Genomic DNA, 24,932 nt, shown 5'->3' on the forward strand with positions numbered 1-24,932 from the left:
ACCCCCCCTCCCTCGCCTGGGTCCCCCGATCTGCGCTCACCTCCAGCTTTAAAATGTAGCGTAAGCAGCCGACAGACAGTAAGAGGCACGGGCAGGGGATCACTCACCTTCCTCGTTCCAACGTGCGCTCCACTGACGTCACTTCCTGCAACGCTGCCCACTGTATTGTACGTGGCCGGCATTGCAGGAAGTGACGTCAGTGGAGCCCACGTTGGAACGAGGAAGGTGAGTGATCCCCGCCCGTGCCTCTTACTGTCTGTCGGCAGCTTACGCTACATTTAAAGCTGGAGGGGAGCGCAGATCGGGGGACCCAGGTGAGGGAGGGGGACCCAGGTGAGGGAGGGGGGCCCGACCCCCCCTCCCCCCCCCCCACCGCTAGGCCCAATATCTCCGTCCTGGCAGCTACCCCTCCAGCTCAGCGGCCCCCCATGGGGAAGGGGGGGGGTTTGGAGAGCGGGCGGCGGCGGCAATTTTTTCAAAACTTGCCTCAGGCAGCAAAAAGTCTAGGGCCGGCCTTGATTGGCTAACTAAAAGATTAAGAATAAAGCTTTCAGCCATCGTCTGGCTTACATCCAGGATGTAAGCCTGACGAAGGCTGCAAAACCGAAAGCTTGTTTATTCTTATTCATTTTTAGTTAGCCATCAGTAAAAGCTGGAAGTTTTTTTTAAATGGGGGGGGTGCTCAGGGGGGGGGGGGGGGGGAATAAATAAAAAACACACACCACAAACCTCAATGTTCAGTCATTTTATTACAATTGCTTTTATATTTCAACTCTTTAATCTGAAGTAACCTGAAGTGGCCATGTAGCTTTCACATTAGAGAACTGGGGAGAGTAGAAATCCACTATGAGATTTTTGAGGCCGGCAGTTCCATATGGGGTGATGCTCAACATAATTTTCACTTCCTGATTGCTTTGCAGAGATTTCAGCCTACATGCAAAATATTGAGACGTCAGTTCAGTTTGACAAATATCAATCACCTTACCAATTTATACTGCTGGAATGTAGGGAAGGGCAAGGAGCTGCATACTACTGCTGGAAGAATGTAGGGACTGTAAGGAGCTGCAACCTCAGGGCCGCATTTAGGCCAAGGCACCAAAGCAGCAGGCTAAACTGGTGCAGCATTTGCAAGCTTGCAAATGCAGAGGGATCAGGCAAGCACCTGACCATGGTACTCTGCTGCTAGCCGCCTGTGCTGCAGCAATCTTGCTCTCTGTGCACATTTGCATTGCGCCTGGCAGCTATGGGCTTAGGCAGGGCTGGGCCGAGGCATAGGCTGGAGAGCAGGGGGTCGAGTCCTGCGTGAATGGCGTCCACCCACTTTTTCTTCAAAGTGAACGCCGTTCACCCTGGCTTGTGTGGAGGGGGGCAGAGCAGGGAAGGCGAGCTATAGGGACAGTGGGGATGGGCGGACATCTCCCCCCCCATCCCTCACCTTTGTGCTCCCCTTCCTGCCTCTCCCCTCCAGCGTTTAAGTGTCGGGCTGGTGGCGAAAGTGGGCGGAGACTTCCTGCGTTCCAGTCGCATGGGACGCTCCGCTCTGTGTGCGGCTAGTCTGGTCTTCTAGCCGCACACAGAGCGGAGCGTCCCATGCGACTGGAATGAGGCAAGTCTCCGCCCACTTTCGCCGCCGGGCCGACACTTAAAAACGCCGGCGGGGAGAGGCAGGAAGGGGAGCACAAAGGTGAGTGATGGGTGGGTGGGGGGCTTAGGGAGATGTCCGCCTATCCCCGCTGTCCCTATAGCTCGCCTTCCCTGCTCTGCTCCCTCCGGGTGGGGGGCTGGGGGCGCCGTCTCTTTCTATAGATATCCTACATATACTGGGGACATATACACCTGCCTACATATACTGGGGACATATACCCCTGGCTACATATACTGGGCACATATACCCCTGGCTACATATACTACGCAACTATACCTCTGGCTACATATACTGGGGACTACTATACTCATGGCTACTTATACTGGGGACACCTATAGACCTGGCTACCTGGGGGTACCCATTTTGGGGGAACTGCTGTCAGATTATCTGCATTTTGTGGAATCGCTGTTATGTATTTTGGGGAACAGCTGCCAGATTATGTGTATGTTAGGGGAACGGCTGCTGCCAGATTACGTGTATTTTGGGGAACTGCTGCCAGATTGTGTATGTTTGGGGGACCACTGCTGCCAGATTATATGTCCTTTGGGTGTTACGTGTATTTTGGGTGATCCGCTGTCAGGTTTTGCGTATTTGGGGGAATTGCTTCCAAATTATGTGTATGTTGGTGGAACTGCTGCTGCCACATTGTCTATTTTGGGGGAACCACTTCCATATTATCTGTATTTGAGGAACTTCTACCAGATTGTGTCTTTGGTGAAATGCTGTCAGATTACATCAATTTTTGGGGGATACACTACGGCAGAGCTTAAACTTCCTTGGCAGACCTTTTACATCACTGCTAAGGTCATGTATATTTGGCCCCACCCATGACCACGCCCACGGTGTGCTTGACCACACCCATTTTTGGCACACCGCGCAGAGGTCCTCCAGGTGAGTCCCCCTGCTGGAGAGGCTCCAGCCTCAGGGCGCAGTGTAGGAGGGAGCAGTGGCGTAGCTAAGGAGCTGTGGGCCCCGATGCAAGTTTTACAATGGGGCCCCCCAAGCACTCTATACATAACAATTGATACGGCGCACCAAAACCTGCCAATGGCAACTACAGTGTCAGAGATGCAAGAAGAGGGTGGGGAACAGTTTGTTAATGATTACTACTGTTCAAAGTATCTGTAGAAGTGATTATTATGAGCACAGGACCAATAGAGAGCTAATACTGCAGTTGAGGGAGGGCCACTCGGGGCCCCTCTGGCCCAAGGGCCCCGATGCGGTCGCTACCTCTGCACCCCCTATTGCTACGCCCCTGGGAGGGAGCGCACAATTCATTCAGCTGTCATTCCTAATTGTGTATGAAACGGAAAGAAATAAGAAAAGGGGATACATAGCAGTGACTGCAAGTAAAGATAAGATATTAAGGTGTTGGGGAGGTTGTGGGCCCTGTGGCCCTCTTAGTCCAATAGCAATCTGTGTGTGACAGCTGAGGTGGGAGGGATGGAGGGGCGCACTTTGGTGTCTCAGCCTTGGGTGCTGGAGGACCTTGTCCCTGCTCTGGGCTTAGGCAGCATTGGAGATGGAAAGGAAGAGGAAGCTTCTGAAGTCAAGTGGAGAAATGAATGACACTGATGGCTGCTGCGGTGTGAAGGCAAGCTTGCTACCTATACTGAAAGGGGGTGGGAAAGAGGGATTAAGGGAGTCATCTGGCTACCTATACTGGAGAGAAAGGGAGGGGATGGGTCATCTGGCTATCCTGATTGGAGGGAAGGGGGTCGGAGTCATCTCGATACCTATACCGAAGGGACGGCTGGTGGCAGTAGAGTAGAATCCGACCTATGGGTATGCACAGGGCCGAATTTGTAGTTGACCTACTATTCGTCAATAACGCAACTTTGGGATTAACTCCTAGCTGCATATTTTGACTGGTTAATTTAAATTCTGCTCACAGACTGAAAATAAACTAGATTCCATGCCGCACAATCTACTTGCATCTCCTTGACTAGGGACAAAAAAACCCTAGGTGCGAAGAAGCCCTGTCAGTCCTTATTTTAAATGTTAAAGGGGCACTACAGCAAAAAACTAAAATTTAAAATATCTGCAAACATACAAATAAAAAAGTACGTTTCTTCCAGAGTAAAATGAGCCATAAATTAATGCACTCCTATAATGCTGTCACTTACAGTAGGCAGTAGAAATCTGACAAAAGTGACAGGTTTTGGACTAGTCCATCTCTTCATAGGGTATTCTCAGCAAGGCCTTTATTCTTTAAAATATATTCCCTAAAGAGGATTTAAAAAAAAAAAAAAAAAAAAAAAGGGGAAGATGCTGTCCAGCTTTCTTGCTCGCTACTCAGTTTTTTGACAGTGCGACAGAGCAACTGCCATTCATTAAGTGCTTTTGAAAATTTATATATCCCTGAGAATCCCCTATAAAGAAGTTGGCTAGTCCAAACCCTGTCACTTAGTAGGTAGTAGAAATCTGACAGAACATAGAAGTGTAATTTATGGCTCATTTTACTCAAGGAGGTGGATAACCGCACTGAGGAAGCAATCAGGCCAGAGGGGGCTGGAAGAAGCACAAGGTATGGATTTTTTTCTAATATTTCTGATACACTTTAAGCAGGGGGGGTTGTAAGTTGGGCATGTGGCTACTATGCCCTTCCACCTGAAAGAAGGCATGTGCATTCCACTTGTCGAAACTGATGTAATTTTGCAGCATGTGTTGTGACCCTCACCACAAAAAAAAAAAAAAAAAAAAAAAAAAAAAAACACAAAACCACAAAATGTGGCAACAGTTCTGCACAAAGCCCTTTTAGGAATGCAAAACCAAAGACTGCCAAGTGCCAACCAGTCAAATTTAGTTTTTATGTCAGATCAGAAAACTAGAAGCATTTAATGTGTTGATACACTTACTTTGTTTTTTCAGGGGCCTGTACGAGCCCACTGCCTTCTACCGTCATAGTAATGCTGGCAACCGGTTCAGGAAGGGGATTTGTGAACGTCACCTCTAGACTGATGAGCTGATTGATTTTTGCTGTATCTGGACCCTGGAAAAAAAAAAAAAATTTAACAGTGCCAAGCAGCTTAATGCTAGATACACTGAGATTCTGGCAGATTTACTGTGCTGCTAGTTTATGGGAAATCTTTTCCAGGATGTACGGAGGAAAAAAACAAAAAAAACAAACCCGCATTTGAAATCTGCCAGCAAATCTCATTGTGTGTGCCTTGCATCAGAGGAAAGAGGGGGCTTGGGGCTGGTGTTCATGTCATACCTTTATCACAATGGATGAAGACTTCAGTGTCAACACTACATTGAAAATAACTGGTTGTTCACCTCCTTCTGTAGCTTCACATAAACAGGCAACGCTGATCATGTGGTCTGCAGTTAGTTTGCCTGCATACTGTTCGTATTGAATTGTAAATGGTAGGAGTTTCTCTAGAAAAGAAAAAAAAAAGTTAACACTACAGAACATGGGTGACACCACTTAGCCCATTTTAAACATAACAGTGGATCTTTCCTTCATGGAGAGCAGCACAGGAACTGGGCATAATTCAAAGATTTTTCACCTGTCTTACCCTTATCCATGTTACTTTAGAGTGGTATGAAACCCAGAATTTCTTTGCTCTAAAAGATTTATTCTATACAATAAAATGCAAGCGTCCCTGCATCAACTGAATGGTTGTGTCCCTGGCTTTTTTGTACTGAGCATGTGCACAGCCAGGGCAGTTAGCAAACTGTAAGGTCCAGCCCTGTGTCCTGTCTGTGGTTCACAGAACAACTACTTTGGGAACTACTATTCTCGAAGAGAAGAATACTGTGAGCTCGCCGCTGGGAGATTTGGGCACAGGATACAGCCAGTATATCGCTTATCCTGCTGCACAAGTTCTCAGCGGCGTTAAATACTATTCCCACTCCAGGTCCACGTGGATAGTGGGGAATGTAATTCAGTTTCCAACTATTGGAGGCCGAATTACAGTGTTTTAAAAGTAAGTTCAGCTCTGTGACGGTGCTGAAGTTACTCACTGTGCGCTGCTATAACCGTAATTCCTATTACGGTCTAAGGTGGCGCCGGCTGTGCCCAAATTTCCCGCGCTGTTACAGCACTCAACTTGTATTTTCTAAATACTACTTGTGCACAAAAGCAAATAGGATATCTGTATGGGTTATACAGTAGGAAAGCATTGATTAAATACAGCTTTAATTGCAAAAATATGACAAACTAATATAGGCAAGAAAAGTAATATTGAAGGGACATTAACCAGGAGCTCATTTCAAATGACTATTTTGCTTGTAAAATGTGCTGACAGGTTATTTTTGTCAATTAGGTGATACACAAGTCATTTATGAGAAGTTTTGGTTTGGTGTAGTTACATGGGGAGCACCGCCCTTCCATGTGCAGCAGTGCATGCCACCCTTCCATCCCCATGTATGTAGCCCCCCGTGTCAATTTCTCCATGTCAAAGCCGCATCTACACGCGTAGATGCGGCCGCGATGCTCCTCATCAATAGAGCCGCTGATGCGGCTCGATTTATAAGATCCGACAGGACGGATCTTGCTTCCGCCAATTCCCTGCTCGCTCCGCTAGGGGACAATGGCAGGGAATCGAGCGGAAGATAAGCGGCGCGGGGACGAGCAGGAAGCGAGCGGTTATTGATGCTGGCACACGTGTGGCAAGCGGGCACGCGGAAGAGGCGATCCGGCGGCTAATCGAGCCGCCGGATCGCTGCAATGTCCCATAGTGTAGATGGGGCTTAAGAAAGCCAGGCCCATGTGTAAGATCCTAGGGTCTTTTGCAATGTGAGTGATTAATACTTTCCTGCCTACGTATGGTAAAGGACAACCGGTGACGAGAGACATGTGTATGTATAGTGCCAAGCACACAATTAACTAGGCTGTGTTCCCCTTTCTCCCTCTTAAAAAGTTATTCAGGTATGCAAGTGAGTTTCTGTGCAGGTCAGGACTGGGTCAGACTATAGCATAACCCTCACTGATAAGCAATTACAGCCATAAAGAAAAAACAAAAACACCCTTTCCTGTTATGGCTTCTGAGAGCAGGAGAAAAAAAAAAATATATATAGATTTGAGCTCTGCCCAATGACACCTTCATTGAAGTATGCTAGAGAATGAAATAGTAAAAACCTAAAAACTAGATTAAAATACAAGACTGGAATATCTAAAAGTCATTTGGATGAGAAACCATTGCATCTATCCTCCTAAATTTATTTTCACCTCGGATGTCCTTTACAGAGACACTGAAAAAAAAAAAAAAAAAAAAATGATGTATCGATTTGCTACTAATGTTCTAGTAATTATCCATATTGCACAACCATCATTTTTATTCTCAGTTATATAGTGTTTTTATAACATTGCATCATTCTCTAATATTTGCAGTTTACACACTACTCAATATTCTAAAGGATTTTACACACTACTCAGCATTCTAAAGGATTTTACATAGCACAAACTGGTTCGCACGACAGCCAGGGGCCCCAAACCACCATGCGATACCCAGAGGGAAATGTGGGCGAGCCCTGGCTCTGCATTCAGTTTGGAGGTGATGGGGGTGAAGCCAAGGCTCGCCCACATTTCCCTCTGGGTATCGCATGGTGGTTTGGGGGCCCGGCAAGTGAGAGGCTGGGGCTGTCGTGCGAACCAGTGTTTGTGATTTTAAATTTCTGTTTTTTGCAGCTACAAGGATGCGGTTGACAGGTGAGTGGTTAGGGAGGGGACTGTGGGAGATGCCTACACGCGGCGGTCCCTGTAAAAGATGTAATCGATTACGTCCAACCAAGCCTCCTACCTGAATGCTAATTTGTGCAGATCCTGCTAGATCGGCATGGCAGGCAAAGGGTGTATGACAGTGCACCCGATTGGCTAACTGGCGCCAGCTGGCCAGATAGAGGTAGGAAAATGCCTCAACTGGTAGTAAGTGATTTTACAGAGCAGGCAAGTGAACTTTTGAACACTTCTCTGCAGAATTTGTTCAGACAGTTGAGATAATACACTTCTCAAGACAGCTCTGAGACTTTGAAAGTCTTGGAGTTCAATAGCTCTGTTGCATAGATAACTGAAGTTCCTTAACGGTTCCTGTACTGGAAATATTAAATTTATGTCTGCTCCTAATGTTTTATTTCTTAGCTGTACTACATACAAAAATCAATTTTTTCCCTTCAGTGTCTTTTAGGGATGGTCGGAATGCCAATTTCCGATTCCGCGGTAAATCCACATTCCGCCATTGCCAAATTACTGATTCTGCTACCAATTTCCGCATTCCAATGCGGAATTTCCGCCGTAAATCGCGGACATTCCACCCGACTTTATCGATTTTCTCAAAAACAAGGTCTTTTTGAAAACGTTTTGCATCTTGTTCAGAAGATTCTGTGTAATCAACCCTGAAAATGTGGTGTTTCTAGGACTTACGGGGGCTTTGCTATTAACTCCTAAATTAGACGGATTTTTACTGTAATGTAAATGCAGAAAATAGGCAGATGCAGATTTTCTGCATTTTACATTACAGTAAAAATCCGCTGACTTTAGCGGTTAATAGAAAATCCCCCTTAAGTTCTAGAAACTACAAGATTCAGTTTAATAAACCCTGAAAATTTGGTAACAAGATGCATAAAAAAAGTTTTCAAAAAGACCTTATAATTTTTGAGAAAATCGATGTTAAAGTCGGGTGGAATTTCCGCGATTTACGACGGAAATTTCCGTGATTTCCGGCGGAAATACGCCTATCACACTGGAATAACTGATTTCCGCATTCCGATGCGGAAATGCAATCTCCGATCGGAATTTCGGAAATTGCATTTCCGCGGAATCCGAACGAGCATCCCTAGTCTCTAGGAGTCCTTAGAAATTGTGATCAGTAAAGTCACCACAGACTGGCTAGCTTAGGTGAGATGGCAAAATGTGTCATCTATACTTCCCCAATTTGTCTCATCTCTAGTTTAGCCATGATCAAACTCAAGCAGCATCTCTAATTTGGGTCCATGCTCCTCCCTACCCATGTAAAAACACGGTGTCCTTACTGAGGTGTAATTGGGTAAGAGTGGAGACACACCTTCATTGGGCTCCAAGCTAGCCAACTGGACTTTGTGGTCTATATCATTCACTGGAGTATTGGTGTGCATGATGGCTGTAGCAGTCATTTTGATCTGTAGAGACACCTTTTTTGCACTTGTGTTCTTCAGGTTCAGCGTGTATGCAACATCCTGACCAATATGGGGATCCTCATGTTTAATTGCACCCTCGAGACTCAGTTTAGGCCTTGGGTCCACAGCCACAGAGAATGAATGGCTTGAAGATGCAGCATCTAAGGAAGGTCTAATAAATGAGTTGTTGATTATTAACTGTGCCTTCTGATAGACCTCCCTCTCTTTTGGGGTTCCTGAAAAAAAAAAATATAGCGAATGTTGAGTGGATTTGGACTTGAAATGGGAAACATAACCAAATGAATAAGATCCAGTCCTTTTAACATCTCTAAGGGACAGTGCTGCCATGATTGCCCCCCAAAGTATAACTCTTGCACCTTCCTATAGCCAAGCCTTGACAGCACCCAACTTCTGAAGTCATGCGATTACCAGCAAAGCCCTGTGAAGCACTTGAGCCAGTTTGTATAGTTAGCCAGCCCAGCCACTTACCGCATGTGAAAGTCTCTAGGCTATAGTCTGACCATAACAGTGTTCTGACAGTGACCGTATGACACAGAGAAGAAAATACACGTTTTAGATATTCACACTGGAAGGGATGCAGAAAGTTTAAAGCAGCCTTCCCTTTGCACAGCATATAGAACTCAAGTTGGATTCCACCCGTAAAGGGGACCTGAAGTGAGTACAATTTTTTAAAAAAAACACACATGACGTAGCTCCAAATCTTACATACCTACCACACTGTCAGTTTATCTCATACGCTCACCATTTTCTTCATACAGTGATCCCTTCCAATTTGGACAATATTTTGTCAGATCCAGTGGCGGCGCCAGAGGGTGCTGAAGCACCCTCCAGCGTGAACTGACTTTTGGCATCTAATAGATGCAGTGTCAGTTCCAGGGGTCTAGTCCTGGGAAAAAGAGGTGAGTGGACTCAGCTGGAAAACCCCTGCGCTGCATGCCAAAAAATGGGTGTGGACAAGCATAATGTGGGCATGGTCATGGGTGGGGCCAAATATACATGACCTTAGCAGTGATGTAAAAGGTCTGCCTGGGAAGTTTGAGCTCTGCCGTAGTGTATCCTCCCAAAAGAGATGTAATATGGCAGCGGTTCCCCAAAATAGGTGTGCCCAGCATAGGTAGCCAGGGGGTATACGTGCCCAGCATAGGTAGCCAGGTGTCCCACAGCAGGAGGGGGATCAGCGCAGTGGAAGGAGAGCTCTCCCCTCATGAATTAACATGCGGGCAGCCAGCGGGACTTACCTCTCCTCGTCGGAACACCGGATCTGCGTGCGCAAGTCTGGTCCAGACTAGAGCAGCAGCACGCAGATCCGGCGCCGGAACGAGGAGAGGCAAGTCCCGCCCGCACGTTACAGGAGGGGAGAGCGAGGGAAGGAGAGCACCTAAGGTGAGTGAAGGGGGGGTATGGAGATGGCCCCCTTCACCGCTGCTCACAGCTCTCCTTCCACTGCGCTTCTCCCCTCCGAATATGGCAGGGAATATATGGCTGGAAATAGTAAGTGGACGCCGTTCACCCGTGACCATGCACCACTCGACCCCTGGTCAGTTCACCGGCAGCAGCAGAGCAGCGTTAAAATGGCGTCCGAAGCCCTGCTCTGGAGACTGAGTCTGCAGGGCTACGGGTGCCATTTTCCCGTAGCCCTGCTCAGTGCGGGAGCTTCAGTTGCTGGCTGCAGAGGATCGTGGGAGCTGCGCGCCAGACAGAGGCCGGGACAGGAGGTTTGCTGCAGGCGAGTACATTTTTGTTTATATTAGTAGGTGTATTTTCTGGGCAAATCTGCTCACATTGTGTGTATAAACCTGCACAATTGTGAAATTTTTTAGGAAAGGGTCACCAAAACTTAGGTCCACTGCCTTCGTGTTGCACTTTTAAAGGTAACCCGAGGTGAGAATAATATTGAGGCTGCCAGCTGAGCTCGGGCTATGCCACGCAGGAGGATTTCTCAGGCTCTGTTGGGGCGATTCGCCCCATTCAAAGTGCTGTGCGCGCAGCCAGCACTTTGCTAGCCGCGCGCACAGCTCGATCGCTGCCACTCTGCGTCGATCGCCCGCACGCAGCGGCAGAAGAGGCCAAAGAGCCCTGCGCTGCCCGGCCCAATGAGTTCCGGGCAGCGCTATGGGCTGGATCGAGTGCGCCTTACGTCAGGATGTCCACAACGTCATGCCGGTCGCCATGGCGACAGGAAAAGCCAAACAGGGGAACGCGTTATATACGCGCTCCCCTTTTTGCTATTGATGCCGGCGATGATCGCACTAGAGGGCCACATGCGCCCTCTAGTGTTTCATGTAGCTACCACTCTGGTAGCTTTACATGGGAAGAAAAAAAAAAAAGATTTTTGCCCATTTGGCAAAATAAATTAACCGCCAGGGAGGTTAAGCAATACCAGTTGCCTGGCTGCTGTGCTAGTCCTCTGCCTCTAATTCTTTCAACCATAGTCCCTGATCTGGGGATGAGTAGAAACTACGCCAGTACGAGTTTACACATTGTAGTTCGTAGGTGAAGTTTCAAAACTATGCTAACGAATTTACGCGTAGTGAAGTACCGCTACGTGTAGCATATAACCATAGTTTAACTCATTCGTAGTTCACTACGCAATACACAGGTTCTTGCGTCTAAATTCAGCGTGCGATTGTATGCTTACAAATTTACGCATTGAAAAAAAAGGGAATGTATGCATAGAAGAGTTCCCGTATAAGCATTTAAAGAGGAATTGCATAAAATTCTGCATGCGGGCATAAGCCTCTGTGCATTAAAATACACAATTATGTGTAGTGTATGCAGTCTACAAAATGCATACAAAGCGAATATTTGATTTCAAAGCTGTAGTTTAGCAAAGCACAATTGCGTAAAACTACACATAGTTCCAGCGTAGCAACGTTGACTGACTGACCATCCCTGCCCTGAACAAGCATACAGCAGGTCAGGGGTTTGACAATATTGTCAGAACTGACAAGATTAGCTGCATGCTTGTTTCTGGTGTAATTCAGTTCACTACTGCAGCCAAATAGATCAGCAGGACTGCCAGGCAACTAGTATTGTTTAAGGAAATATGGCAGACTCCATATCACTCTCACCTCGGGTTCACTTTAAATTAGTTAGCTCCGCCCTCATCTGGTCATGGCCACACCCATTTTTTGCCGCTTTGCGTGCCGCTGGTCATCAGCTACCCCAGAACTTGGTCCAGCACCTGCATAGACCCCCCAAAAAAATCCTGGAGCCGCCATTGGTCAGAACTGAAGTATACCAGTTGCTGTCAGTTATATATCAGCAGCTGTCAGTTACAACTGAATGTGCAAGGTAATGTCCATGTTTCCCCATGGCTCAAGTGGGTGAAATTACAGTTTAACAGTGCTGACCAGGAAGCGGTTATGAGGTAATGGCCATTTTCAAAATGGAGGACAGAGAATTAAAATTGATCACAGTGCACAAACAGGATGCAGGAGAGGAGGAAGAGATTGAGTAGACTATAGCAGGTATGTATGACCAGTGCTGGTCGTAATGGAGAAAGCTACGCTTATGGATCATTACGCGTAATTTTACGCTATTACGAAATTACGCTTACGGCATAGACAGTCAATTTCGGTACATGTCTATAATTACGCATACCACTTACGCAATTACGCGTAAGTATACCATAATTCAGGTTATTACGTTATAGGTTTACGCGTAAAATCCTACTAGCAATTAATGCGTAAGGTCATGCTGCCAAGCGGAAAAGTTGACGCATGGATCAATGTTAGGTAGCCGCCGACTTTAAGGGTTAATAGCAAAGCCCCCTTAAGTGCTAAGAGCCTCAAATTTGGAGAATATATTAAGATGATCAGAAGGAATAAGAGGAAAAAAATTTCTCAAAAAGACCATAGTTTGAGAAAATCGATTTTTAAGTTTCAAGGGCGAAAATGTCTTAAATGCGGAAAATGTCAGTTTTTGCACAGGTAACAATAGTGTTTTATTTTCATAGATTCCCCCAAGTGGGAAGAGTTTTACTTACTTCGTTCTGAGTGTGGGAAATATAAAACGACGTGGGGTCCCCCCCCTCTCCCCCCCTCCCAGACCTCTTTAACCCCTTGTCCCCCATGCAGACTGGGATAGCCAGAATGCGGAGCACCAGCCGCGTGGGGCTCCGCACCCTGACTATACCAGCCCGCATGGTCCATGGATTGGGGGGGGTCTCGGAAGGGGAGGGGCAGCCAAGCTTTCCCCTCCCCTCCGAGCCCTTGTCCAATCCAAGGACAAGGGGCTCTTCTCCACCTCCGATGGGCGGTGGAGGTGGAGGCCGCGATTTCCTGGGGAGGGGTTCATGGTGGCATCTGGGAGTCCCCTTTAAAAAGGGGTCCCCCAGATGCCCACCCCCCTCCCAGGAGAAATGAGTATAGAGGTACTTGTAGTACCCCTTACCCATTTCCTTTAAGAGTTAAAAGTAAATACACAAACATAGAAGTAGTATTTTAATTGAACAAAAAACATAACCACGAAAAAAGTCCTTTAATATTCTTAACCATTAATACTTACCTGTCCCTTTAAAAGCCAGTTCCCACGCAATATCCTCGGAAATATACTAATCAGTTACAATGTAACAAAGTTATTACAATGTAACAACTTTGTTACTTTGTACCACCACCGCACCCGACGTCACTCGCCGCTCACCCGCCGGCCGCCGCATACACGCTAGTCCCCGCCGGCTCCCGCCGTCCACACCTGTCACTCATATACATGCTGGCACCCATGGGTGCCAGCATGTATATAGGTGACATGTGGGAGAGGCGGGGAGGGCAGCGGAGCCGGCGGGGACTTAGCGTCCCTTCACCCGACAGAGCTCTGAGCTATATTAGCTCAGAGCTCTCGAAAGCATCTTTGTATTTGGGCTCCAAGGAGCCCCATTGGTCCTTAGCAGACCAATGGGGTTCCTTCAAATCAGAAGGAACCCCATTGGTCTGCTAAGGACCAATGGGGCTCCTTGGAGCCCAAATACAAAGATGCTTAGAGAGCTCTGAGCTATAGCTCAGAGCTCTGTCGGGTCCTGCAGCACAGACGCGGTGGCGGCGGTGAGTGACGTCGGGTACGGCGTAGTTACAATGTAACAAAGTTGTATTGTAATAACTTTGTTACATTGTAACTGATTAGTATATTTCCGAGGATATTGCGTGGGAACTGGCTTTTAAAGGGACAGGTAAGTATTAATGGTTAAGAATATTAAAGGACTTTTTTCGTGGTTATGTTTTTTGTTCAATTAAAATACTTTTTCTATGTGTTTGTGTATTTACTTTTAACTCTTAAAGGAAATGGGTAAGGGGTACTACAAGTACCTCTATACTCATTTCTCCTGGGAGGGGGGTGGGCATCTGGGGGACCCCTTTTTAAAGGAGACTCCCAGATGCCACCATGAACCCCTCCCCAGGAAATCACGGCCTCCACTGCCCATCGGAGGTGGAGAAGAGCCCCTTGTCCTTGGATTGGACAAGGGCTCGGAGGGGGAGGGGAAAGCTTGGCTGCCCCTCCCCTTCCGAGACCCCCCAATCCATGGACCATGCGGGCTGGTATAGTCAGGGTGCGGAGCCCCACGCGGCCGGTGCTCCGCATTCTGGCTATCCCAGTCTGCATGGGGGACAAGGGGTTAAAGAGGTCTGAAAGGGGGGACCCCACGTCGTTTTTTTTTAATATTTCCCACACTCAGAACGAAGTAAGTAAAACTCTTCCCACTTGGGGGAATCTATGAAAATAAAACACTTGTTACCTGTGCAAAAACTGACATTTTCCGCATTTAAGACATTTTCGCCCTTGAAACTTAAAAATCGATTTTCTCAAAAACTATAAGGTCTTTTTGAAAAAAAAAATTTTCCTCTTATTCCTTCTGATCTCCTTAATATATTCTCCAAATTTGAGGCTCTTAGCACTTAAGGGGGCTTTGCTATTAACCCTTAAAGTCGGCGGCTTTTTTATATTATACGGGAGCGTAATTTTACGCGATTACGGCAGACTAATTTCAATGGGAGTTTACTGTCTTACGCGTAATTTGTTACGCGTAAAACATAACCCTACGGTCTACGCGTAATTAATTACGCGTAATACCGTAACCTTACACGTAACGCTTACGGTGCATTTGTAGTGAATTACGATGCGTAATTACGCTAATGCGCAATTTCGGCCCAGCACTGTGTATGACATGTTTGTTTATTTTGAATTTTATTTTCTGTTCAGGTTCTCTTTAAGTGGCTATGAGAGTGCTATACAGGTTAAGTTGTTAAATAGGTTTTCCATTCACTTTCAATCCAATCCTAGAGACTTATGCTAACCCTACTGTGCAAGATTTTGTCATCAGATATTTCTCTGCACTGGAGACCAATAGATCCTATAGCCAACCTGGCTCAGCACTGTTGAGACAAAAAGCACAGGGGATTACCACTAGTAGAACATTGCTAAGGGCTCGTTTCCACTGTTGCGGAATCGCCTGGATTCCACCGCGGACGAAATTGCATGCGTTTCCGCATGCGGATTTTGCATGCGATTTCGCATGGCAAGGAACCAGGTGATTTTAACCATGTCACTGCCTGTGCAAAGCTCCATAGCTTTACATGCGAAATCGCACGCGAAATTATGGGGAAATCCGCATGACAAAGCCGCATGCGATTTCCCTATTAAAAAAAAGCATTGCAGGCGATTCGCCCACATTCCTGCCACACGCAAAATCCGACAGCTCTGCTGTGCAGATTTCCCCCGCACGCCAAAACGCACAAGTGGACACAATCTCATACAATTGTATTGCCTATGCGAATCCGCATGCGGTGCCTGCATGCGGATTCGCTATAGTGGAAACAAGCCCTAAGAAGGAGAAAAAAAATATTCTGCTGCTGGATTCCAACAGTAGTAATGTTTACTGATATTTTACCATGGCTGAACTTAACCCTACTCACTAGAAAACCTACTGATGCCTAACCAAGATCCCACAGTGGTGCCCAACACAAAGACCCCCCACCTCTGTCACAGAGCAGCTAACTTTCAGTCCGATAGAATTTACGAGTGCCGAGGAATGCAGATATGCAAATTGCAGTATTGCATAGTGGATGCTCTGCCCACTAGGCACTTTGCCTCAGTGCCTGTAAATTATATCAGGTGCCAAAAGTTAGCTTTTGCCTCTATTGTGGCAAAAAAAAAAAGTAAATTTTGGTGCCCAGCCACTACAAAAGCCATGAATTGTGGCAAAGGTGGTAAATTTTAGTGCCTGGGGCACCAGATAGTGGGCACTGCCATCTGCCCAAATTTGTTCATTGCAAATCAACTTATAATAGGCACCGATGGAGGTGCAGTTTTTACCATAAGGCCTTCACCCTTTTTCCTGATTTGGACCAGAATTGCAAACAGCCAGTAGCCATTGTGCTGTTCTAATCCTGTGGCGAAGCTATAGCTTAGCGGTCATGTTTAGTCTGCTTTGAACAAATCTCTTCAGCAATGTGGATTACAGGAGACTTTCGTAAATTTATAAGTTTGGCCTTTGTAAAAAATAGACTACCTTCAGGATATTTATAGTAGTCCGTTACATCCTGACGTCCATTGGAACCGATGGCCTTTGTGCTAATGAATTTTCCAACTGCAGTAATGTCTTTACGGAGCATGCTTCGCTTATGATCACGGATCTGCCACCACACTACATCTCCATTTACTTCACTGAAGACAAAACGAGCATCATATGGCCGGTCAATATCCCCTTCTTTAATGGCATGGACAGAGCATGGCCCTAAGCGGTACGCACCTAAACGGGATAAAAGCCATATGTTAAAGAAATAAAAATCCACTTAAAGCGGACCCAAACCAAACTTTATTCAAAATATTTAGTTGCACCACTCATGCACTGAAATGCTCATACGCTTGAAGGAGTATTTATTTATCTTTGTATGTGTCTGCTTTTCCCCCCTCTTTTCATAACTAGGGTGGTGGCAGCCATTACTTCTGAACTTAGGAGGTTTTAGATCATGGTGTGTGTCAGCTACCCTACCGCACAGGGGCATCATCTATGGGAAATCTCACACAAGCTGAGATCACCTCCCCTGTGACATCAGTAGCAGCCTGGGTTTTGTTTTTTTTATCTCCTCCACCAGTTTGCTGAAAAAATCCCAGCAATATGAAAAGGAAGGGAGTGGTTCCTCCAATAAATGTAAAATATTTTAGATTTGTCATGCAGCTAGTGTTGGGCGAACATCTAGATGTTCGGGTTCGGGCCGAACAGGCCGAACATGGCCGCGATGTTCGGGTGTTCGACCCGAACTCCGAACATAATGGAAGTCAATGGGGACCCGAACTTTTGTGGTTTGTAAAGCCTCCTTGCATGCTACATACCCCAAATTTACAGGGTATGTGCACCTTGGGAGTGGGTACAAGAGGAAAAAAAAATTAGCAAAAAGAGCTTATAGTTTTTGAGAAAATCGATTTTAAAGTTTCAAAGGGAAAACTGTCTTTTAAATGCGGGAAATGTCTGTTTTCTTTGCACAGGTAACATGTTTTTTGTCGGCATGCAGTCATAAATGTAATACATATAAGAGGTTCCAGGAAAAGGGACCGGTAACGCTAACCCAGCAGCAGCACACGTGATGGAACAGGAGGAGGGTGGCGCAGGAGGAGAAGAAGGCCACGCTTTGTGAGACACAACAACCCCGGCCTTGCATGAGGGCAAGAAGCGTGCGGATAGCAGGCTTTGTACCGCCATGCAGTCATAAATGTAATAAAGATAAGTGGTTCAATAAACAGGGACCACGCGGCAACGCTAACCCAGCAGCAGCAGACGTGATGGAACAGGAGCAGGCGCAGGAGGAGAAGGCCACGCTTTGTGAGACACAACAACCCAGGCCTTGCATGAGGGCAAGAAGCGTGCGGATAGCATGCTTTGTACCGCCATGCAGTCATAAATGTAATAAAGATAAGTGGTTCAATAAACAGGGACCACGCGGCAACGCTAACCCAGCAGCAGCAGACGTGATGGAACAGGAGGAGGCGCAGGAGGAGAAGGCCACGCTTTGTGAGACACAACAACCCCGGCCTTGCATGAGGGCAAGAAGCGTGCGGATAGCATGCTTTGTACCGCCATGCAGTCATAAATGTAATAAAGATAAGTGGTTCAATAAACAGGGACCACGCGGCAACGCTAACCCAGCAGCAGCAGACGTGATGGAACAGGAGCAGGCGCAGGAGGAGAAGGCCACGCTTTGTGAGACACAACAACCCAGGCCTTGCATGAGGGCAAGAAGCGTGCGGATAGCATGCTTTGTACCGCCATGCAGTCATAAATGTAATAAAGATAAGTGGTTCAATAAACAGGGACCACGCGGCAACGCTAACCCAGCAGCAGCAGACGTGATGGAACAGGAGGCGGCGCAGGAGGAGAAGGCCACGCTTTGTGAGACACAACAACCCAGGCCTTGCATGAGGGCAAGAAGCGTGCGGATAGCATGCTTTGTACCGCCATGCAGTCATAAATGTAATAAAGATAAGTGGTTCAATAAACAGGGACCACGCGGCAACGCTAACCCAGCAGCAGCAGACGTGATGGAACAGGAGCAGGCGCAGGAGGAGAAGGCCACGCTTTGTGAGACACAACAACCCAGGCCTTGCATGAGGGCAAGAAGCGTGCGGATAGCATGCTTTGTACCGCCATGCAGTCATAAATGTAATAAAGATAAGTGGTTCAATAAACAGGGACCACGCGGCAACGCTAACCCAGCAGCAGCAGACGTGATGGAACAGGAGCAGGCGCAGGAGGAGAAGGCCACGCTTTGTGAGACACAACAACCCAGGCCTTGCATGTGGACAAAAAGCGTGCGGATATAGCAGCAATGCTTTTTGCCGCCATGCAGTCATAAATGTAATACAGATGAGAGGTTCAATAAACAGGGCCCGGAAACGCAACACCATCCCAGATGTTCATTGGTCATGTTACTTGGTTGGGGTCCTGGAGTGTTGCGTAGTCATTTCCAATCCAGGATTGATTCATTTTAATTTGAGTCAGACGGTCTGCATTTTCTGTAGAGAGGCGGATACGCCGATCTGTGACGATGCCTCCGGCAGCACTGAAACAGCGTTCCGACATAACGCTGGCTGCCGGGCAAGCCAGCACCTCTATTGCGTACATTGCCAGTTCGTGCCAGGTGTCTAGCTTCGATACCCAATAGTTGAAGGGTGCAGATGGATGGTTCGACACAGCTACGCCATCTGACATGTAGTCCTTGACCATCTTCTCCAGGCGATCGGTGTTGGAGGTGGATCTGCACGCTTGCTGTTCAGTGGGCTGCGGCTGCATGGGTGTCAGAAAATTTTCCCACTCCAAGGACACTGCCGATACCATTCCCTTTTGGGTACTAGCTGCGGCTTGCGTTGTTTGCTGCCCTCCTGGTCGTCCTGGGTTTGCGGAAGTCAGTCTGTCTGCGTACAACTGGCTAGAGGAGGGGGAGGATGTCAATCTCCTCTCTAAAGTCTCCACAAGGGCCTGCTGGTATTCTTCCATTTTGACCTGTCTGACTCTTTCTTCAAGCAGTTTTGGAACATTGTGTTTGTACCGTGGATCCAGAAGGGTATAAACCCAGTAATTGGTGTTGTCCAGAATGCGCACAATGCGTGGGTCACGTTCAATGCAGTCTAGCATGAATTGAGCCATGTGTGCCAGAGTCCTACCAGAATCCTCATCATCCTCTTGTGAGCGTTGTGATAGTTGTTGTGATGCATCATAGTCGTCACCTTCCTCCTGGTCTGCTTCTGCTGACCATTCGCGTTGAATTGTGGAAGTCCAACGTGCACCGCTCTGGCCCTCGTCAGTGGTGGCATGAAATTCCTGCTCCAACTCCAGCTGTTCCTCCTCCTCTTCTTCGTCATAGCTGCTGGGGCCAGCGTTCCCTGAGGCGGATGGCCTGATGTTGGTACCATCACGCTGATCGTTTTCTCCTTCAGATTCCCCCAGTTGCATCATGACAGCTGTTTCCTTGATTTTTAACATCGACCTCTTCAGTAAACACAGCAGTGGTATGGTAATGCTGACTGAAGAGTTGTCACTGCTCACAAGCAACGTGGATTGCTCAAAATTTTGGAGGACTTGGCAGAGGTCCAACATGTTGGCCCAATCGGATCCACAGAAGCTTGGCAGCTGGCCGGATGCGCCTCGGTACTGCGCCGTCATGTACTGGACCACTGCACTCTTCTGCTCGCAAAAGCGGGCTAGCATGTGCAGCGTAGAATTCCAGCGCGTAGGGACATCACACAGCAAGCGATGGTGGGGGAGATTGAAGCGCTCCTGCATCTTGGCGAGTGCCCCCGAAGCAGTACTGGAATTTCTACAATGTTTGGACACTCGACGCACCTTCAACAGCAGATCGGGCACGCCTGGGTATGTCCTCAGGAACCGCTGAACTACTAGGTTCATCACGTGCGCCAGGCAAGGGATGTGTGTCAGCTTAGCCAACCTTAAAGCGCGAATGAGATTACTCCCATTATCACACACAACCATGCCCGGTTTCAGGTCCAGCGGTGCCAGCCACAAATCCGTCTGTTCCTTTATTCCCCTCCAAATTTCCTCCCCTGTGTGCTGCTTATCCCCAAGGCAGATTAGCTTCAGCAACGCTTGCTGACGCATGCCAACAGCTGTGCTGCACTGCTTCCACGATCCTACTGCTGCTGGGTTAGCGTTTCCGGATGAGGTACAGCTTTGAGATGCGTTGGAGGAGAAGGAGTCAGAGAGGTAGGTGCTGCTGTTATCCAGTGGGAGGGACGGCGGTGCAGCTGTTTGTGGCGTGGGCAACACCCGTGCCGTAGCAGGTGAGGAATCGCTGCCAGGCTCCACAAGGTTCACCCAGTGCGCGGTAAGGGAGATGTATCGACCCTGGCCGAACGCACTCGTCCAGGTGTCAGTGGTGAGGTGAACCTTGCAGGCAACGGCATTCTTCAAGCTTCGGGTTATTTTGCTGACCACGTGCTCATGCAACTCAGGCACTGCAGAGCGTGCAAAGTGGTAGCGGCTGGGAACCACGTAACGTGGGATGGCCACTGACATCATGCCCTTGAAGCTGTTTGTCTCCACCAATCGATATGGCAGCATTTCGCAGGCCAGAAGCTTGGCTATGCTGGCTGTTACTGCCACGGCCCGGGGGTCATTTGCTGGCAATTTCCTCTTGCGCTCAAACATCTCCGACACAGACAACTGAACCGTAGCGCTGCACACGGAAGGGCTGTTGGTTGTTGTGTTTGATGAACACTGGGAGACCTCAAGAGCACTACTCCGGAAAGTGACAGTGTCAGCGTCGTCTGATGTTTGTGAATGTTGTGAACCACGCAATGGCTGGGCTACTGCTGCTGCTGAGGCGGGTCTGGTGGTGAGTCTGGTGAACCCAAGGGAGGCAGTGTTGTTTCTGGTACCCTGTCCTGACGCGTTTGCCCAAAGAGTGGGATGTTTGGATAGCATGTGACGGCTCATGCTGGTGGTGGAGAGGTTGTTAATATTTTTCCCCCTGCTCAGGCGGGTCTTGCACACCTTGCAAATCGCCATGGTAACATCCTCAGTGCAGTCTTCAAAGAAAGCCCAGACTTTGGAGCACCTGCCTCCTTGCTGGCGATTTCTGTTTGCTCCTCTTTTGCCTCTCACTTGAACTTCCACGCTTGTGGTGCCTGAAATTGCGCGCCGCCTACCTTGTGGCACAAGGCGAACTCGTGCAGCAGTGTGTTCTTCAACAGACTCATCTGTGCTGCTGCTACGACGGCGATGTTCTCGTTCACAAACAAAATCTGGGTCTCTGTCCACATTGTCCATACCCTCCTCTTCCATCTCCTCAAACTCGTCATATGTCATTGTGGGCCACCGCCGTGGAGTAGAGCTCCCCACAACAACCTCTGCGCAGCACACTCCAACGTCGTCTTCCAGATCTTGTCGGCCGACCTCCTGCAATTGCAACCCCTCCTGCCCAAATTGCTCTGGGATTTGGGTTTCCGAGTCCTCTTCGGACTCGCCTTGTATTTCAGTGCGCGGTGCATTTCCCACAGTTAACGGTTGTGAATCCAGGCACAACATTTCTGGCTGTTCCTCCATTGACCTTTGAAAGGTGGAAGTTTGTTGGACTGGGAATAGCTCCTGCGAATACCCCATTGTGTCCTGAGGTAATTCATCGGACTGGTTATCTGGCAGTTGTGTGCGTGGTGTCGCTGCCGGTTGTGTCAGCTTTGTGCCCACTGGCTCCTTGTAACTGGCTGAGGACTCGGACCTCGTGCGTGATGTGCTGGTGCTGCTTAACCCACTGCTGGACGCTTGAGAGGTCATCCAAGTAATTATCTGGTCCTGTTCTTTTGGATTTGTGAGGGTTGTTGTCCTGGACAACATGGGCGGTATTGAGTGGGTTTTCTTGGGTGCTCCCCTGTGGCCTGTACGTGAACCGTCAGGGGAAACACCTCTTCCCTTGCCCCTCCCTCTTTCACCGGATTTCTTCCTCATTTCACTTATCCTTACAGTACACGCTGACTGGCAGCAGTACAGTGGCAGTACAGAAATGCTATACAGTACCACTATTCCCAGCAGCGACACAGAGCACAATGCTATACAGTGACGGGTGAGCGGTGTACCACTATTCCCAGCAGCGACACAGAGCACAATGCTATACAGTGACGGGTGAGCGGTGTACCACTATTCCCAGCAGCGACACAGAGCACAATGCTATACAGTGGCGAACGAGCGGTGTACCACTATTCCCAGCAGACACAGAACAGTACACAGAATGCTATATAGTGTGGCTGAACGAGCGGTGTACCACTATTCCCAGCAGACACAGAACAGTACACAGAATGCTATATAGTGTGGCTGAACGAGCGGTGTACTACTGTTCCCAGCAGACACAGAACAGTACACAGAATGCTATATAGTGTGGCTGAACGAGCGGTGTACTACTGTTCCCAGCAGACACAGAACAGTACACAGAATGCTATATAGTGTGGCTGAACGAGCGGTGTACTACTGTTCCCAGCAGACACAGAACAGTACACAGAATGCTATATAGTGTGGCTGAACGAGCGGTGTACCACTATTCCCAGCAGACACAGAACAGTACACAGAATGCTATATAGTGTGGCTGAACGAGCGGTGTACTACTGTTCCCAGCAGACACAGAACAGTACACAGAATGCTATATAGTGTGGCTGAACGAGCGGTGTACTACTGTTCCCAGCAGACACAGAACAGTACACAGAATGCTATATAGTGTGGCTGAACGAGCGGTGTACTACTGTTCCCAGCAGACACAGAACAGTACACAGAATGCTATATAGTGTGGCTGAACGAGCGGTGTACCACTGTTCCCAGCAGACACAGAACAGTACACAGAATGCTATATAGTGTGGCTGAACGAGCGGTGTACCACTGTTCCCAGCAGACACAGAACAGTACACAGAATGCTATATAGTGTGGCTGAACGAGCGGTGTACTACTGTTCCCAGCAGTGACACACAATGACTGGGGGGGACCCTGGCTAGCGTGGCTGGAGCGCGAACTACCCTGCCTGCCTACCCAAAGCTAAACCCACAGACAAATGGCGGAGATATGACGTGGTTCGGGTATTTATTTACCCGAACCACGTGACAGTTCGGCCAATCAGAGCGCGTTTGGGTCCGAACCACGTGACCCGTTCGGCCAATCACAGCGCTAGCCGAACGTTCGGGGAACGTTCGGCCATGCGCTCTTAGTTCGGCCATATGGCCGAACGGTTTGGCCGAGCACCGTCAGGTGTTCGGCCGAACTCGAACATCACCCGAACAGGGTGATGTTCTGCAGAACCCGAACAGTGGCGAACACTGTTCGCCCAACACTACATGCAGCTGAAAAAAGGATGCCATTATAATTTAGAAGATAGATTTCTGAAATCTTGTATTTTTAATTTGGGTCCACTTTAAGATAGGGTTGTGTTACACAGAGGCCTGTGCATGCTCAACAAGTTGCTAGCAATCATTTGGGAAGTTTTACACTAGTCATTCGAGACTGGAGCAGCTAAGCAGTGTCTTTAGTAACAATGTTCAAAGGAGAAGAGGGTAAGCAGAAAGCATGCTGCTGCAGTGACTGACGAGACTTAAGGTGCGTACACACGTCAGATAAAAGTCTTTGGAAAATGAAAGATCACAGACCAATTTTACCCCCTTCCATGTAGTATGAGAGCCATACTCTACACAGTCTATTCTATGGAGCTGAACTCCCCATCAGATAAAAATCTTTGCAAGATGCTGCACACAAAGATGCTGTACACATTCAACAGATCAGTATCTGCAAAAGATCTGTTCCTGCAAAAGATCCATTCCTGCAAAATGCATTCATAGTCTATGATATCTGCAGATCCCATACACACCTTGTTTAATGGACATTCATCTGCAGATCAGCCAATTATCTGCCGATCTGAAGATCCAACCTGGTGGATCTGATCTACAGATAATTGTCCGTTAAACAAGGTGTGTATGAGGTCTGCAGATATAGACTATGAATGCGTTTTGCCGGAATGGATCTTTTGCAGGAAAAGATCTTTTGCAGATACTGATCTGTTGAATGTGTACAGCATCTTTGTGTGCAGCATCTTGCAAAGATTTTTATCTGATGGGGAGTTCAGCTCCATAGAATAGACTGTGTAGAGTACGGCTCTCATACTACATGGAAGGGGGTAAAATTGGTCTGTGATCTTTCATTTTCCAAAGACTTATCTGATGTGTGTACCCACCTTAATTCAATCATGAGCCAGCATAGCAGATCATTGTGGTGGGACACTAGAGATGCTAGCTTTTTATTAACCATGGTCTCTGCTCATGAATTTAGCATCTGTATTAACTGGCATTCAGCTTGAACAAGCTGAACGCTATATCTTTTGCGCAGAGGTGAAAGCATGTGAATGGCCTAGAGCTGCTTTTCCATACTTTTTTTAAATTTATCCCCACAATTAAAAGGACATTGGCCTCAATTCACTAAGCTTATCTCCTGTCTTACTCTAATGTTTCTAGAGTTACTCTAATGTTTCTAGAGTTATCACCATGGTGATAGGCATGTAGTATTCAGGAAACATTTTACATCAGTCAAACCTAAAGTTACTGTCTTTAAGTTAAAGGTGAGATCTCTAAAGTCAACTCAATCCTTAAAATAACTCCAGAATTCTAAAGTTTAAGACAGGCTGTTAACTGCGTATGA

The 24,932-nt window shown here is 47.6% G+C and overlaps 1 protein-coding gene across 1 annotated transcript in view; it reads right to left on the reverse strand.

Annotated features, from left to right (window-relative positions):
- Positions 1-730: 730 nt before the first annotated feature.
- Positions 731-24,932, reverse strand: part of LOC137540949 (protein-glutamine gamma-glutamyltransferase E-like) — a 75,987-nt gene continuing 51,785 nt past the window's right edge. Inside the window, exons 11-15 of the mRNA XM_068262123.1 lie at positions 16,269-16,508; positions 8,653-8,979; positions 4,863-5,026; positions 4,504-4,637; positions 731-930 (exon numbers count right to left, since the gene is read on the reverse strand). Of these exons, the coding sequence (XP_068118224.1) occupies positions 777-930; positions 4,504-4,637; positions 4,863-5,026; positions 8,653-8,979; positions 16,269-16,508 (1,019 nt within the window). The 3' untranslated portion in view covers positions 731-776. The remainder of the gene's footprint in view (positions 931-4,503; positions 4,638-4,862; positions 5,027-8,652; positions 8,980-16,268; positions 16,509-24,932) is intronic.

This window comes from Hyperolius riggenbachi, chromosome 12 (genome assembly GCF_040937935.1).
Source record: "Hyperolius riggenbachi isolate aHypRig1 chromosome 12, aHypRig1.pri, whole genome shotgun sequence".
Lineage (NCBI taxonomy): Eukaryota > Metazoa > Chordata > Amphibia > Anura > Hyperoliidae > Hyperolius > Hyperolius riggenbachi.